The 18,464-nt window shown below is 35.2% G+C and overlaps 1 protein-coding gene and 1 non-coding gene across 5 annotated transcripts; one reads left to right on the forward strand and one right to left on the reverse strand.

Annotated features, from left to right (window-relative positions):
- Window positions 1-1,638: 1,638 nt before the first annotated feature.
- trnai-gau lies at window positions 1,639-1,712 on the forward strand. The gene has a single exon. It is a non-coding gene; the product is annotated as a tRNA-Ile (tRNA).
- A 12,887-nt stretch (window positions 1,713-14,599) lies between these two features.
- LOC122828628 (zinc finger protein 239-like) lies at window positions 14,600-17,312 on the reverse strand. 4 transcript variants are annotated; one of them, XM_044112373.1, is made up of 4 exons: window positions 17,212-17,312; window positions 16,733-16,781; window positions 15,337-15,592; window positions 14,600-15,000 (listed from the first exon to the last, which is right to left on the reverse strand). In XM_044112373.1, exons 2-4 carry the CDS (start codon window positions 16,772-16,774, stop codon window positions 14,735-14,737), a joined length of 564 nt encoding a protein of 187 aa, XP_043968308.1. In that variant the 5' UTR covers window positions 16,775-16,781; window positions 17,212-17,312; the 3' UTR covers window positions 14,600-14,734. The 4 variants fall into 4 exon arrangements, with proteins under 4 accessions (XP_043968308.1, XP_043968307.1, XP_043968306.1 ...); XM_044112372.1 differs by having other exon boundaries at window positions 14,600-15,168; XM_044112371.1 differs by having other exon boundaries at window positions 14,600-14,809; window positions 14,978-15,592; window positions 17,212-17,311.
- Between the last annotated feature and the right edge of the window lie 1,152 nt (window positions 17,313-18,464).

Below are 18,464 nucleotides of genomic sequence, written 5' to 3' on the forward strand. Positions count from 1 at the left end.
GCTGTATATTAAACCATTATGCTCATTGGTTTTGAAAATCATTAGAATATGAGCTCTTTACTCAAATCTTCATTGTGGTAAAATCATGTACGTTTTTCTTATATTGACGAAGACACATGATTATGTGTGGCTGGTTAGCTCAGTTGGTTGGAGCGTGGTACTGATAAAGTCAAGGTCATGGGTTTGATTCACACACTTGCCAATGGAAACATAAAGTGTTTCTAAAAGTCAACACTTCAAAATAGCATGATGTTTTAAATTAAACCATAATTCTTGTTGATCTTGAAAAACTTTAGAATTTCACATCTTTTGTCAAGATCATGTAAGTTTTTCTAACATTTAACGAAAACTCACCATTGTGTGTGGCTGGTTAGCTCAACTGGTCAGAGTAGGGTACTTTTCATGCTCAGGTCATGGGTTCAATTCCCCCACTGGCCAACTGAAATAAAAAGTTTTAATGAAATCAGTACTTTAAAATAGCAGGAGGCTGTATTTTTAACCATTATCCTCATTGATTTTGAAAATCATTAGAAAATTGGCTCTTTACTCAAATCTACATTGTGGTAAGGTCATGTTAGTTCTATGAAATCCATGGAAACTCAGCATTATGAGTTACCATGTATTTAGGAAAACTGTCCAGCTGACATTAGCTCAGCTGGACGAGGTGTGGTGCTAATAACCCTGAGGTAAATGGTTCAATCCCCATACTGCTCAATGAAAATCTAAAGTCTTTCAGACAAACAATACTTCAAAACTAAAAAGGGTGTAAAACAAAAACAAAACTAAGAAACAAAAATGGTTGAAAATAAAATCAATACTTCAAAATAAAAAAGGTGGAAAATAAAATCAATACTTCAATATAAAAAGGTGGAAAATAAAATCAATACTTCAAAATAAAAAAGGTGGAAAATAAAATCAACACTTCAAAAATCAAAAAGGTTGGAAAATAAAATCAATACTTCAATATAAAAAGGTGGAAAATAAAATCAACACTTCAAAATAAAATATTGCTGAAAAATACACCTTTAAGCATGTTGATTTTGAAAAACATAACAGTATTCTTGAAATCTTCCTTGTGCTAAAATCATGTTTCTTTTTCTTTTATTCACAAAGACTTGTGATTATGTGTGGCTGGTTAGCTCTGTTGGTTGGAGCATGGTACTGATGAAGCCAAGGTCATGGGTTCAATTCCCACACTGACCAATGGAAACGTAAAGTGTTTCAAAAAGTGAACTCTTCAAAATTATATGAACCTTTAAATTATACCATAATTCTTGTTGATCTTGAAAAACTTTAGAATTTCACAGCTTTTGTCAAGATCATGTAAGTTTTTGTAACATTTAATGAAAACTCACCATTACGTGTGGCTGGTTAGCTCACCATTACGTGTGGCTGTTTAGCTCAACTGGTCAGAGTAGGGTACTTATAATGCTCAGGTCATGGGTTCAATACCCACTGTGGTCAATTGAAATAAAGTTTTAACGAAATCAACTCTTCAAAATAGCAGGAGGCTGTATATTTAACCATTATGCTCATTGGTTTTGAAAATCATTAGCATATGAGCTCTTTACTCAAATCTTCATTGTGGAAAAATCATGTATGTTTTCCTTATATTGACGAAGACACATGTTTACGTGTGGCTGGTTAGCTCAGTTGGTTGGAGCGTGGTACTGATAAAGCCAAGGTCATGGGTTCAAATCCCACACTGACCAATGGAAATAAAGTTAGAATGAAATCAACTCTTCACAATAGCAGGATGCTGTATATTTAACCATTATGTTCATTGATTTTGAAAAACATTAGAATATGAGCTCTTTACTCAAATCTTCATTGTGGAAAAATCATGTATGTTTTCCTTATATTGACGAAGACAAATTATTATATGTGGCTGGTTAGCTCATTTGGTTGGAGTGTGTTAACTTTAGAATTTCACCTTTTGTCAAGATCATGTAAGTTTTTCTAACATTTAATGAAAACTCACCATTGTGTGTGGCTGGTTAGCTCAACTGGTCAGAGTAGGTTACTTTTCATGCTCAGGTCATGGGTTCAATTCCCCCACTGGCCAACTGAAACAAAAAGTTTTAATGAAATCAACTCTTCAAAATAGCAGGAGGCTGTATATTTAACCATTATGCTCATTGATTTTGGAAAAACATTAGAACATGAGCTCTTTACTCAAATGTACATTGTAGTAAGATCATGTAGGTTTTTTTATATCGATGAAAACTCCCCATTATGTGTGGCAGGTTAGCTCAGTTGGTTGGAGCATGGTATTCACAAGTCCAAGACATCGTGAGGGTCATGTTCTAAGGTCACTCTTCTCCCTGTCCACTGTTCTTTCTGGACACACACAAATACGGACGGCTAGGTGAGCAAAACCAGAGTTAATTACAACATTCTATTTAAATATACTATTTTTTATATTATTCTTGATTATCTAACACTTATTGTGTTTTTCATATTTTAATTGTATTACTCATAAAACTCAGAGCCTATCTCTGTTTCTATTGGTTGAATTGAAATTACCGGGAATATAGTGTCACACGTGTTAAGCAAGCTGAGGTCATGAAGATCCTGGAGGGTGGGGGGGCATCGTGTGACCGGAAATTAAAAGGAATTAATTAGGGTCATTAATCACTCATCAATCACTCCCCGATTAAATTTTGACAGAAGGGTGCCTATATATCTCTCTTACAGCTTTGGGAGCGTAGCAGTACGTTTCTGGAGTAACAGATGGATGGATAGCTAAAAAAAGAGTCTATTTTACATAACACTGCCCCTTTATGTGTTACAGCTGTAATGACATTGGAGTGAAACCCAAAAAAAGCTCAAGCACGAACTGAGCGCCTCGGCCGTGATTCAAAGGGACGTCGGCTTAATTTACTCGACTAATTAATGTTTCTGTAAAAGCTGCTGAGTCAGCAGTTCAGAGGATTTTTCCCTGAGCCCCAGAGGAAGACATGGCTGGATGTTTATGGAGACTGTTAATCGTTTTAACTGGTAGTAACATTCAGATTAGCTGAACTACGCCTCGATGCAGCTTCATACATTTCTACTGGAGCCTGAAGCTTTGAAAATGAAAGTGTCTGCACTCTCAGCCGTTTCTGACTCCATTTGGAAAGAGACCTTGAAGAAAGATTCTGCTTTTTAGTGAAGAGAAGCTGTGACTGAGGCTTTTGTGCTGAAAATAATCTGAAAATAATGTTACTGTGAACCTCATGATGCCCCCGACTGTCCATCCAGCCATGGAGACTGGATTGAAGGCAACGGCAGCCTTAGATCTTTAAACTGATCTCCCTACTAGATGATAAACTAAATTTTTAGCTTCAACTAAATGTTTAGCTTGCTAAATTAATGTTTGATTTGCAGCTAAATACACATAGTTTAAAACTGAGTATTTAACGTGCTATCTAAATATTTGATTTGGAGCCAAATATTTGGTTTGTGGGTACGTATGTAGCTTGCAAACTACATATTTATCTTCAGTTATATTTGCTAATTAATTAGTTTCTAGCTAAATATTTAGGTTGGTAGCTAAATATTTGGTTTGTAGCACACAGGTCTGCCTTCCCTCCCATACAAACTCTGGCTCTTTTGCTGGTTTACCTTTCTTTGACCACCGTTAATAGATACTCACTATTTTCGGTCAGAAGGATCACGGCGTTTACTGCCAGACAAACATTAAACTGAATCAGTAGGAAGACATATTTTCTTTCTTCAAAACAAGACGTGTGAGAGCGGCGAGAACTTCAATCTGTCTTCCTGAAACGGATCCTAAACACTTAGCTCAAATTGATTCTTGTCTTTATTAGTTTCTGAGCTCTAACTCTGAGAAAATTGGTAATAGTGTCCAAACGCATCGAAAACATTTCAGCTGACGGGTGTTTCAAGGTAACTATAAAATGAAATAGATTTTTTTCTGCTGGTAAAAGGCATAAATAAATAAAGCTTATTGTAGTAAAAATGGAAAGATGAGCAGATTGTGCTCAGTCACAGATTGGACCAACCTGCCGCTTTATTGCTCGTCTTGCTTCTGCTGCTTGTATCCAGGATCTGATTTTCAACCCAACGGATCGGAGCAGAACCATCATAGCTACGGCTGAAACCCAGATCCATCAACAAAACACAGAAACTCCTCCGCTTCCGGCAGATTCACCATCAGGACGAAGAGAGAAAATCAAATGTTTCTTACAGCACTATAGTTTGAAGCTAAAAAATAAATATTAGATAAATATTTAAAAAATTAAAAAATAAATAAAAAAATTGAAATATTTTGAAATATTTGTGTTTTTGCAGCGCTTCACCTCTCTCTGATTGCAGATAGAAATAATAAAAAGCGCCACTGTGGATGGACTGATTAGCAATACAATATGCTGTATTGTAACTAGTTTGTCTCTTTAAATGTCCAAAACACATTATGAACATTTTTTAAAAAGTGATCTGACTCAGTTGCACTTTTTAATTTGAGTGTCATTTTTAAAACTGCACACTATTTGTTCTCATTCTGTAAATTTTAGTTGACTGTACATGTTATCACTTACACACTGCAAAATCAAATTCTTAGCAAATAATTTCATTCTAGTTTATAGCGCAAATAAACCTGAAATATGACGAGACTAACTCAATTAGCTTTTCTGAAAGATGGATGAGCTTGTTTTAACTCAATAATTTGACTTTTTAGTTATAAGAGAAATAATCTGCTAGTGGAACAAGACATTTTACTTTAAGTTAGGCTTTTCTTATTTCAAGAGTGTCAACAAAGTTCAATTTAAAATTAGACCCAAAACATTTCATAAGATTTTCTGTTTTTGCATTTTTGTGTGAATCTCTTTGCTTGACTTGATTTGAATTTTCCCAGCATCATAATCTGGATCCTGATTTCATTTAAGGAAAATATCGATTAATTTCTTTAAATATGACAAACATTATACAAAATCTTAAATTTTAGTATCCAATAAAATAATCTGGGAGGAACTATGAAGGCATGTAGCAACCAAGATGTTTCCTTTCTCTTATATTTTAATAACATTACCCAACACTTTTACTCACTTTTTCTAAAATTATGTCAAAGTAAATTCTGTATTTGTTCTGCTGACAGAGGGAGACGGGGAACGGCCGAACCTCATTACTTTTGTCTCAGTTCTGTGATGACAAATTCAACGTTCCTCCAGCCTGTGTTGCTCTGCAGACGGCAGCATGCCTGCAGGAAGTGTGAAGTAAAGGATAATCTAATGTGGCAGCGCGCCACGCTTCCCTCTCTTCACAGTGAAAAGGGAAGGAAATTATGTTCATGCACCACAATAAGGCACATCTTTTTATTTATTAAACCTTTTTACGTTAATTTCCCCTCTTTCACATTACAAACTTTGACGTCTGCTCACAGAAATCAGGCAGAGCTTAAAGTGAATCCTTTAATCAAAAATCCTAAATCTGCTGCTTTTGGAGGAGATAAAAGGCTGCAAATATCGATGAGTCAGGATTTTTAATGTGTCCTTTTCCCTCTAAGTTCAACAAATTTAAAGTAAAAAGCGTTTAAAGTGATGCTGGCATGCTGAGAACTTTTTAGATCCGTTTTTAATTTAAGAGTGATAAACTGTGGAACTCACTACCACCTCCTGATAAGACAATAACTCACATTAAACATTCACCTAAAGCCTTAAGGACTGGGTAAAGACAACTGTACTCATTTTTAAATATTTTAATTATTTTGATTCAGAAGTTTTAAATTCATTATTTTGCATCTCTTTTTATTGTATTTAATATTGATTTTAAACTTTTCATTTGAACCAAGTCCTTCTAGAGACGGATGTTACGAAATGGATATGACAAAAAAAATACTGATTGAATTGATCTTTGTTTATTGTATCTGTAACAAATAAACACCAAAATAAAATAATTTACATTGTGAGATTAACAGACATGTGAAAAGTTTTATTCTTTAAAGCTTTTCATGCTAAACATCAGAATAATGTGACAAAGTTTACCAGACACTTTTTGTTTTAACTCAGAAGAAAACTAAAAAAACTAAACGCTAATATAGCAACACCATTTGAACAACAACAACAACAACAACAAAAACAACAACAACAACAACAATAATAATAATAATAATAATAATAATAATAATAATAATAATAATAATAATAATAATAATAATAATAATAATAATAATAATAATAATAATAATAAACAGAGAAATGCACTGAACACAGAAATACATCTTAAACAATAAAAAAAATATAAAAATAAATTAAAAAACCAACACCTGTTGACCGGCAATTCTCAGAAACCTTTAATTTTATAACAACAAACCTCACCTTGTATGGAGAGCCAAAAGGGCCAAAAATTAAATTAATACAAAATTAAATTTACAATTAAAGTAAATAAATGATTAAAATATTAAATATTTTAATTCAAAATCAGCTGTAATCAGTTTGTATTATGATTTAATGACATAATAAATTAATTGCATCTTGTGAATACACTATTTAACTATTTAATTTAGGATTTATTTCTGTCATGACAGATGTAGTTAATGTGCCGGAAGCCCTTTGAAAGGCTGTTTACATGGTTTTAAACTGTGTGATTGTGAGAATGAGTGGGAATAAAAATAGCAACAGGTATTTTGTTCCATATAACGATGCAGGAGTGTAACAGGAAAACCTTTTATGGATGCAAACTCGACTAAAAACCCACCTGTTTAGGATTGTATTTGAAACGTAATCAATTAGAAATTTAATGATGGAATCTGACTTAATGTCACGTTTTGAGTGTTGAGTCTATGTTGCATTGTGTTTCTGTGTTTGATTTGATGTAAAGCACTTTGAAATGCCTTGATGCTGAAATGTGATATACAAATAAAATTTGATTGATTGATTGATTGATTGATTGATGACTTAATGATGTATTTTTTCTTACTTAATTTTGTCTCTTTTAGCTTGATGAATATAAATAGGAGCCAATCAGTCAGATTTCAATAAGTTATTTTAACTTACATTTTATAATAAAAATGACTAAAAACAGATGAGATTTTATATGTAAAAAAGCAGAACTAAAAACTTATGATTAAAAAAGTTCTGATCTTCCCTCCAACTTTCTGATGCCCCTCTACCGCCCCCTGGCGGACGTCAAGCTGTAAAACAATGTTATGAAGTCCCTCTTTCTGCTGAAACGTATTTAATTTAGGGGCTTCAGCATAAAGGGAGATGAGTACAGAAGCATGCCACACTTTTCAGTGTTTGTTTTCTTCTTTTTAAAACTGCTTTATGTTGGTCTGTTGTGAGAAAGCTACAAATGTCATGAATGCTTTTGCAGAGCATCATGTGCTGTTACATTTTTTCCATAAGATCCTGACATTTCTCTGCTGAATCCTCTTATTTGACATTTCCTCTCACACCTCTGGCACCAATACACTGATATGTCTGAACTGTTGAAAGGACTTCCTAATAATAAATCCTGGGGGTGATTTGTAACGTAAACATGGATGTTAGCATCTCGTCCTAGCGCGGCTTCACAGAGTAGAGAGTGAGATTTCTCCGTCTCGCAGCTTTTTTTCTTCAGTTTTCCTGCTGCATCTGACACCCAAGTGTCAGAACAGATATCTTTCTGCTCTCCACAAAGGCAGCAAAATTGCTCACGATTCTCTTATGCTTTCTGGACTTGTTTGTGTGCAGAGCTGCTGCGTGGGGAGAGCAGGAGGTTGCAGCTCATGCTGCTTCAGCTGCACTTTTCAACAGCGTCCAGGAGTCACTAAAAGCTCTTGTCACACAGTTTTTCCACACAGTTCTACAAAAGCAAAAATTGCAATACTGTAAGTTCTTTGTTGCTTTATATCGGAAAGTTGGATACTTAGTTGGAGTTCCAAAGTTTGCTGATTTTCCCTTTTTAATCTAAAAAAAGCCCTGCTGTTTTGATCAAGCTGAGAAAAACTTTGACTATTATCCAGGAGTAGGTCATTCTGCTTTTAGCGCGAGGCAACACTTTGACAAAACTAGTTCACACCACAGACAATCCTCATCTTTGTTTGTTTGTAGTTGTGGACTGGAGCCGTTCTGGATCTTTGTGACTGTTGCTGAAAGCATCGTGTCACTCTGCCCCTGCTCAGGGCCCCATCTGCGCTCAGCCAGCGAGACCAACATGTGGGCACCCATCCAAGCTTACAGTTCAAAACAATTCCCCACAGAGTCAAAGGTAAAAAAACAAAAAGAAAAGAAAAACAGAAAAAAAGGCTTTATTTTACAGCTAATCTCAAACTTTCACAGAGACACAGCAGAGTAGACGGATGAAACTTAATAAGAATACATGCAGTGTGGATTTGCAAGTCCTGGCTTTCTGCACTTAGCTGTGAAAAGTAATCACGCCCTTTGTTAAAATAATTAATGGGCTTAACACAATCTTTTTGCTACTGGAAACCATCCAGGATTGGAGGGGAACTTGAAGCCTCCACCACATTAAGGTGTTGATTCCTTAGAGAAAGTTCCTCAAAAAATGTCCCTGCTTTCTCCAAAATAAAATTATCTAAAATATAATGCATGAAGTCACTGCTGCAATTAAATCGGTTTTATTGATTTGTTCAATTTTCTGTTTGATGAAGATTTTATTTTTTGGAAAGTCTTGATTTTTTTTTCTCAGATTGTGTATTTTTTTAATCATCTGACTGAAATAAAAGAAACTTTTTGATCAGATTTTCTGTCACGCGTAACTTCAGTTTGAGAATAGAAAAGGCGAAAAACAATCAGTTTGGGTCTCAACTGCTCATGTAAACAGACCAAGTGCTCAAAGAAAAAACAGTCAGTCCGTTTTCTGAAGTAAGTTGATGTTTTTTGGTGTCTGTTTTCACACTGGTGAAGTTACCAGTGCTTGGTAACTTCACTGTTACCAAGCAACCCGAGCCCAGCCCGTCACCATAGCAACCCGAGCTGAATTCCAGCCTGTTTGATCAGCTGGTTTGACCGCTGTATCCACCGTGCAACGGCTGCTGGAATAAACAAAATGCTTTGCTTTCTGCACAACCAGACACCACTTACTGGTTGTGCAGGAGGCTCTATTAATGCTTTTCAAAGATGTACGGTTGTATAATTGTGCAACCATTTTCACATGTGCGTGTAAGCGTTGAGTTGGGGGCGAGGCCAGCAGCAGCTTCCTTGGCTTTAAAGTGACAGAGGCCCTAAATCAACTCATTCTTTTATCTAAAAATGATTTTGTGCAAAGTCCAGTCCATAAAAGGATTGCCCGGCGCTTTATAGAGTTACATTTGTTGGTAGCAGTTTTGTTTTTGATGACAGATGCAGAAAAGGGATGTCAGAGAAATCCTAAAAACAGGTTGGCTTGTTTCTCATCCTCAGAGACCCAGTTGGACCTCGACCTCTCATACTGAAAGGTTTCTCTAGAAACTGACATTCTTTGAAACGTGTCGTTTAAAAAACCCTGATATTGGCGGTTAAAGCAATCGTGCAATTAAGTTTCTGTCAAAAGACCAAAGGAGGAGTTCTTCCAGGTTTCTGCCCAGATCTGCACTCTGCTCTCCTGAAAGTCAGAAAGACTGAAAAAAATAAAATGTACAGCTTTAGTGGCAACCAGGTTAGAGACGTTACCTCTGGGAATAAGAGCTTATATAAGTAACACAACATGTCAGGTCAGCTGAGGTGAACAATAACAGTCACATTAGATATGTGTGTGGACGTTACTGCACAGCTGTGTTTAACTAAACATTTTATGAGCTCTTGCACAATTTAAATCCTTTAATAATTATGTTACTTCTGACAAAGACTTAAAATTGGACGCTATAAAGTGAAACAGCAAGCAAACATCTAACATTAAAATTTTTAAAAAGAAAAGAAGTTTGGGTCACTTATGTCATATAAAGGGGAAGGTTTGAAATTGCAACAATAAAATGGTCAGAGGGAAGATTATTCATATTTCCAAACAAAATGACAAATTTTGTTTACCGGTAAATCCTTTTCTGCACAACACCAAGATTATTTAGCTGAAATCAACTCAATAAAAGCAATTCTATATTTTTTATTCAGTATTCAGTTGTTTTGATGTACTTTGCAGGATTTAATGCACCCTCATGGCAAAGGGTGAGTATCAATAGGTATGGTTAGCATAAACAACTTCCGGTACACAGTATCCACAAGTCTGAACTGGAAGTGATCCATGCCAACCTGGTAGGCAAATGTAGCGCAAAGCAGAGCGGATCCATGGCTTCCAGACCAACAAAAAGCTAAATATGGAGTCACTCTTGACTAATGTGTAAGAGAAAAACACCCAAAATGGCTGCTGTCAGGATCGACCCGTTTGAGGCAGAGAACGGAAATAAAGTCTGACCTGTCTGACTTCCGCATTTTGTTTCGCTTTATGCGCCTTATAACACGTTGCGTCTTATATATGAAAATAGATCCGTTCACTGATACTGCGTCTTATAATCCGGTGTGCCTTATAGTTTGAAAAATACTGTAATTTTGAACTGTGTTTATATTGTTTATGCAAAAGTTGACTTACAAGGAAATAATCAACTGATGAGATTTAGCTAGATGTAACAGTCTGATCGTGTCAAAGTCTTATTTTTATAAAGTCTAACTGAGAAACATTTTTAGGACAAAAAAAAACCTTAATTCCTCATACTGTCAATATGTTGTGTACTCAAGAATTTTTCTATCAGCTAAATCTCAGTGTTTTGTGTTGTGAAAGCCTTACGAGCCCTGTTTTTGCAGAATGAATGAGGGCCGTGTTATTTTATCTGGGCTGTGTGTAATTAAACCCGGAACAGTAGAACAACAGAGTGGTATAAGCTTAGCGCTACGCACATGATGAAAATAAACACTGTAAATATAAACCCTGTCATTAAACTGCTGCATTCAAGAACAGATTTAGCTGTGGTTAATCACAGTGCAGTAGTGAAGTGTGACGCCTTAAACACACGTTGTTGTCCTGTCGATGTCACACCAGCATTGTAAAAACACGCAAAAGAGTCACAATGAACACAGGCCACATGTTAACCTCATCAGGTCATTAAGATTATCATTTAAAGGCTATTATTGACATTTATCTGTATAATTTTCAAAATCTCCTAAAATAATCTCAAACAGGGCCTGCACAAGCCTTTTGGGGCCTTGAACAGATTTTCATGTGAGGCCCCACAAAACAACAACCTGGAACCCAAAGCTTCATCAATCCTAAGCCAACATACCTACTAGCATTAGCGCTTTGTAATTAGCTTGCATGATACAAGTTTTAATATGGCTTTGATTTTAATCATACAGGAGTAACAAATGTAACAATTATGGGCTAGGCAGCTAACTGTATACGTATATACGTGTTTATGTATATACATATATACATATAAATATATATATATATATATATATATATATATATATATATATATATATATATATATATATATATGTATATATGTATATATATATATATACGTATATATGTATATACGTATACCTATATATACACCTATATATAGGTGTATATGTATATACATATATACATATGTACGTATACGTATATATACGTGTATATATATATATATGTACACATATATGTGATATATAATATATATGTCTATATATTTATGTACATATGCTTATATGTATATGCATATAAGTATATATGTATATGTATATGTGTATGTAAATGCACAAAGTTATATGTATAAGTAAATATTTGTATGTATATATGTATACATATACATAAACATATAACTATACATATATGTTTATGTATATGTATATGTATATGTATATGTATATGTATATGTATATGTATATGTATATGTATATGTACATACGTATATGTATTCATACATATACGTATGTTGCCTTTCTGGAGAAACAGCTTCATCATTTATTGTAAACCCAAAAATTAGAAGCAACCGATTAAATAAAGCAGCTTAAATAATCTTCAAAATGCTTCTGAGTCAAAATTTTGTGTTGGTGTTAGATGTTATTGCCTTCTGAGTCTATTTTGTAACACCATTGTTAAGCTGGACCTGAATTTGTGTATTAACACAATTGAGAATTTTAGTCACAGATATACTGTGATTCAATTGTTTTCAAGTAGGTTTTCGTTCAAGAAACCCAACAAACTATAAACATCATCCATTAATACCACAACTGTCATGATAGTCAAAATTTAATTGTGATTATATAAACTGCGCCTGTTGCACACACAAAGCCATACTTTTCATCAAACCCACTAATTGCTCTTCATTATGTGCTATAATCATTTACGCTAAATTTATCCTTTTGTTCCTGAGTAATTTATTTAGATATACCAATAATCAACCCAGTATCTGAGTGTGCCTTCTCTGTACATCTTCAGAAACGTATTGGTGATTCCTTTGATCACACGTCTGAAGATAGACGGCTGCCTCTGTGGCTGCTCTGAACCCGGATGGCTTTCTTCCTGGATATCCTCTTCCAATGGCTCCTGGTTCTGCTGCTGGTTTTGCAGCTCCTGGTTCTGCTGCAGGTTCTGTTGTTGCTTCATTTCCTCCTGCTGTTTCTCTTTCAGCTTTTTGATTAGCTGTTCCACTTTGCGCTCCAGGGTAACGACCGTCTTCTGTAGGGTCTTATTTACAGCCAACAGTTTTTGCAATTCTTTGTCTTTCTCCTGAAGTTGCTTTTCTTGTTTAAGTTTGATGTTCGCAATTCGTATCTTCAGCTCTTCGATTGCTTTAAGGAGAGACTGTTTCTCAGCAGCCATTATGCTGATTTGATTCAAGATGACACGAAGTTTCTGTGTCTCTAGCTCTAAGGGGTTTGAACAGAGTTGCACTCTCTCCTCGTTCTCAGAGTCAGAAGATGACAACTTACTGTTTTGATTCATTTTTGCTTGTTTCTGAGTGGACAAATCCATTAAATGTTAAATATTGTCCTGTATTTATACGTTAGGAATTGCCTTATTGAGTTCAACACTTGTTCAGAAAAAATCCTTCTACTTGCTCTGTCTATTCTGCAAAATGTTCATCTGAAGAGCAAATGGTTACATGGAATACAGGAATGCAGCTTTGTGATGTCACAGAGAAGAGTGTGATGTCATACATTGATGTCACTGTTTCTGCAAAACAGCTAGAAAACTGCTGAAGTTTGAATAAAAACAATTTCTATTTCAAATTGTGGAACTGGTAAAAGAAAAAGCCATAAGATGCAATGCAACCAATAATTTTTATATAAAACATTTATACTAGTTATCAAAGAAAATATGAATTGCTTTTGAGCCAGTGATTGTGTATATTAGAATGGGGTAGTGATCACATTTTTATAATCAAAAGTGTGTAATTTTTATAATTATATGTAGATTAATCAAGAAGGCCAACTTTTAGAAAAGCACTTAGAAAACATTCACATGATATATACATTTATATAAAAATATGCATACACATATTTTCTTCCGTAGCTAACCAGAGATGCAAAAAATACATAGCCTACATATATATATCTAGATATATATATCTAGATATATATATATATATATATATATATATATATATATATATATATATATATATATATATATATATATATATATATATATATATATATATATATATCAGTATTTTGCATCTATCCGCCCACCTCTAGTTTCCAGCCAAATGCAAATAAAAGCATGTAGGTTTCTGGATGTGGTGAGGAAGATAAGCTGGAATTCAAAACCTCAGAAAGAGGAAGAAAGGAGACGTCTCAGACTTTGACTGGGCCATTGCTGGGCGGCATGACGGCTGATATAAATATATATAAAGTGATTTAAATAACCCATAAATCAGATGACAGCTGATAAAATACACACATTCCTGCTGTGAACACAAGCCGTCATGAATATCATTTCCACATCTTGTTTCCTTCATTTCTTCCAGTTCAAATTGATCCTCTAAGGGCCACTCAGGTACAGGAGTTTATGCAGCACAGTCATGTATTAATATGATATGCATTCCCAGTTCAGGTTCCTGTTTGGATGAGAAAGGTTGGATGATTATGATGAATCAAATGGCTTCGACTCACATTAAGGCTGCTTCCCGTTCTTATTTCTTTCATTTCACAAACATTTCTAAGATTAGACAAATGGTCTCCAGAGTTGACCTGGAGAAAATCATTCATGCTTTCATGTCATCTCCTCAGGAATACTGCAATGCTATTTTCAACTTTCGGGATAAATCCTCAATTTCACCTTTGCAATCAATACAGAACGCAGCAACCAGACTTCTCACCACATCCAATAAATTCTGTCGTATCTCTCCTGTTCCATTTTCACTCCACTGGCTTCCAGGTGATTTTAAGATTTGTTTTAAAGTACTTCTGCTGACATACAGAACATTACAAGACCAGGCTCCTGATTACGTTTGTCAGATTTTAACTAAATATTCTGCTGCTCATGGTCTTCGTTCTCAAAGTCTGAATGTTTTGGTTGTTCCACCAACACGGTTAAAAACTAACGGGGGCCTTTCAGTCGGTGGTGGTGGAAAACAAGGCAAAAATAGAAAAATCTAAGGAACACCAAATATGCCAAAATTACAAAACCAAACTCAAACAACCCCAGATCCTGACAGCATCTTTGTTTTTGCTACAACAAAAGGACGACATGACAATTTGTTTGCATGCTTGTTATTATTATTGATATAAATGTTACTGACAGCATCGACTGTTGTCGCCATAGCGATAGAAGAAAGGAAGAGACAAAGAAATTCCCTCACATTCCAGATGTTGCTGCTGTCTTATGTGGATCAGGACTTTTCACCAGTGTGGATTCGCTGATGACGCTTCAGACTTGAGGAATCTTTGAATCTCTTCTCACACTGATCACATTTATAAGGCTTTTCACCAGTGTGGATTCGCTGATGACACTTCAGACTTGAGGATTGATTGAATCTCTTCTCACACTGATCACATTTATAAGGCTTTTCACCAGTGTGGATTCGCTGATGGCTGTTAAAATCACCCTTCCGAATGAAAGCCTTTCCACACTGGTCACAGAGATAGGGCTTTTCACCAGTGTGGATTCGCTGATGACACTTCAGACTTGAGGATTGATTGAATCTCTTCTCACACTGATCACATCTATAAGGCTTTTCACCAGTGTGGTTTCGCTGATGTTGCTTCAGCCCAGAGGAATCTTTGAATGTCTTCTCACACTGATCACATTTATAAGGCTTTTCACCAGTGTGGATTCGCTGATGACACTTCAGACTTGAGGATTGATTGAATCTCTTCTCACACTGATCACATCTAAAAGGCTTTTCACCAGTGTGGATTCGCTGATGACACTTCAGATGTGAGGAACGATTGAATCTCTTCTCACACTGATCACATTTATAAGGCTTTTCACCAGTGTGGATTCGCTGATGGCTGTTAAAAGAACCCTTCTGAATGAAAGCCTTTCCACACTGGTCACAGAGATAGGGCTTCTCTCCAGTGTGAATGCGTTGATGAATTTTCAGATACCTCTTCCATCTGAAATGTTTCAGACACGTGTCACAACGGTGTTGTTTCTGCAGCCTCTGGCTGGGCTGAACCTGCTGTCCATCACTGGGACCAACTGAGGCTTCATCATCATGTTCTCCTGGGTTTGTGCAGGTTTGGTTCTATGAAGGGAAGTACAGTAATTATAACCAACAGTAAATATGATACACAAACACTTTGATAGTCAACAGCTTTATTGCTTTGCAAAGTTTAAAAGCATCCTAACACATCTCCCCGTTTAGCTTAATCAAATACAAAAGTATAAATTTGCCTTTCTCTCAGGTGGACTAGAGGTCTGGAACCTGTGGCCCCACGAGTGGCTCTTTGGACATTTTATAATGGCTCCTAATAATTTAGTTAAAAATGCAGAAAAACCAACCGACTGTCTTTTAGTCTAGACATAATGACAAAAGTACATTTTAATAAAACGGTAAATGACTGAACTTATTTAGATCTTTTCCAATCATTTTGACCACTCAAAGTGCTTTACACTGGAGTCACATCCACCCATTCAAACTCTCACATTTATACATCAGTAGGGGGTAAATGCCTTGCCCAGGGGTACATCAACATGTAAGAGAAGGAACCCAGAATTGAACCTACAACCTTCTGATCACAAAACAGCTACTCTACCCACAGAGCCACAGTCACCAGTAATATACAACAGAACAATTGCATTGAATTTCCACAACAGAAGGACAAGAAAAGTTCTAGCTTAGTATTTTATAATCTGTTTTTCTTGTCATTCAGTTGAAAACTATCCTGTAATTTTACTTAATTAGTTACTTAGTTAGATTTTTATCAAAATATTTCAGGAAACATTTGTGGCTCTAAAAATGTTTTGTTGTTGTTTTTTATCTGGACTGAAGGCAAAAATGGTTCTTTAGACTATAAAGGTTTCAGATCTCTTTTGTAAGAAAACATAAAGATTTGGGTTTTGTTAGGTCAGGTCACCAGGCGACAAAGAGACATAAAGGACCAACAAACACACACATATACACACACATATAAACACACACACACACACACACACACCCACACACACACACACACACACACACACACACACACACACACACTCATACTTATAGCAATTCAGAAAACCCAAATGAAAATAAATGTCATGTTTTTGAGGTTTGGCATGAAGCCAGAGTACCCAGAGAAATCCCATTCATGCACAGAGAGAACATTCAAAGTAAAAGCAGAAAGACTATTAAAAACAAAAAAGTAGCACTTAGTTCCCACAAGTTTTAATAACTAACCTCTTCCAGTGATGCCTTCTCTTCCTGGCAAAGTTTCTCCATTTCAGTCCTACGTAAAACAAACATTCATAACATGTAAAATTGAATTTAGGATATTTGTGCAGCAGTGGCAGCAGTTCCAGATGTAGTTGAAACCAGATATTTATTAGAGACGACCTGATTTCACACATTAAGATTTTAAAACCGTCTTAACTTCCTGCTTTATGTCAGCCAGGATTAAATACGTTGTCTGAAAAGTTTTCATTTCTGTTTTTCATTTAGAAAGTTTTCATAAACTAACTATTCATTTAAACAGATGCTTTGTAAACTTCCAGCACTTTTAACAGAAATAAATGAGATTCATGAAACAGAGGGATGATTTCTGCTTCACATGTTGAAGTTTTAGTAATGACATGATTCTACATTTTGTAAAGTGAATTATTAAACATCAGTATGAATTATTACAAATATATGAGATAATGAAATAAGCCTTTACTTACAATTTCTTTGAGCCGCCTCTTCAGATTGTCTTTGTCATAATATTTACATTTGACAGATGCTCTTATGGTTTCCATGGTAACATTGTTCAAAGGATTACAGCTCCATAAACATTTAACTCTCTATGTATTTTTTTAAAACATTCATCCATTTGATTAGGCCAATTACAGACTTTATTCTTCTGTGCACCAGAAAGTTTCACTTTAATGTAAAATCTATTTTATTTTAACAGATCTGGAAACTTGTTATGATGCATGCAGTACTGTTTCCATGGAGACAGGTTGTTTGGATATTTTAGATCTTAATGTAACCATAGTTGTAACAAATGACTATATTTGTTATGTTTTGTTTTGTAAATATCACGTCTTTTTAAAACAAGCTGCATTCGTATGTGTGTGCCTCTGTGTTTATACAAGGATGCAAAAGCTAAAAGAGACGGAGGAAAACCGAATTATTTATTCTGTCGGAGTGGCAGAAATATCACAACAACAATCACTAAATGTGGTGCATATGGATCCTAAGATAAAATATGGCGGCCAGTTCCTTCCGGCCGCGTTGCCCCATGGGCCCCGACCCGGATCGCCATGGTAACGGCCCGCAGCCCTCAGTGTTGCAACCCCCAGGACAACTAAGCTAATGTGATACTAAGACTGAAGTAATTAAACTAAACATAAAATTTTAAGCAATTTATTGTAAATCATGAGAAACAAAAGTCAGACATTCCTGAGAAAGTCGATGTCAGGATTCACTGCAAAAACACAAAATATTACCATTTTTTTCCCGTAAAGATAAAAGTAATTTTATTTCTTTCTTTTTTTTTTTTTTTTTTTAATTTCAAATTTTTACAAAACAATAAGCAACATACATAGACATTCAAGTCATACTTGAGACAGTACTTTTGAGAATGGGCACAAACCAATAAATGACAAAACAAGAACCAAAAATAAAACAAGGCACACAAACAAAACCTTGCAATTAGTTCCATAAGTACGTGGATAAAGGGTAGGAAACTAAAAAAATAAATAAATAAATAAATAATAATAAAATAAACAAACAGAGGTAACATAAAGTAGATAAAATATAAATTAACCAGAAAACAACTAAGACGGGGCACCTAAATGGCTTAATGTATTCTGTGCTACGAAAATTGTTATAAAACTTCTATAATGGGTGTTTGCCATTACAACTTGGAAGTAAGGGGAGCATCACTCGAATGTCAAAGACTTAACATGGTCCAGAAATGGTGACCAAATTC

The sequence above is a fragment of the Gambusia affinis genome, linkage group LG03 (genome assembly GCF_019740435.1).
Source record: "Gambusia affinis linkage group LG03, SWU_Gaff_1.0, whole genome shotgun sequence".
NCBI classification, from domain to species: Eukaryota; Metazoa; Chordata; class Actinopteri; order Cyprinodontiformes; family Poeciliidae; genus Gambusia; species Gambusia affinis.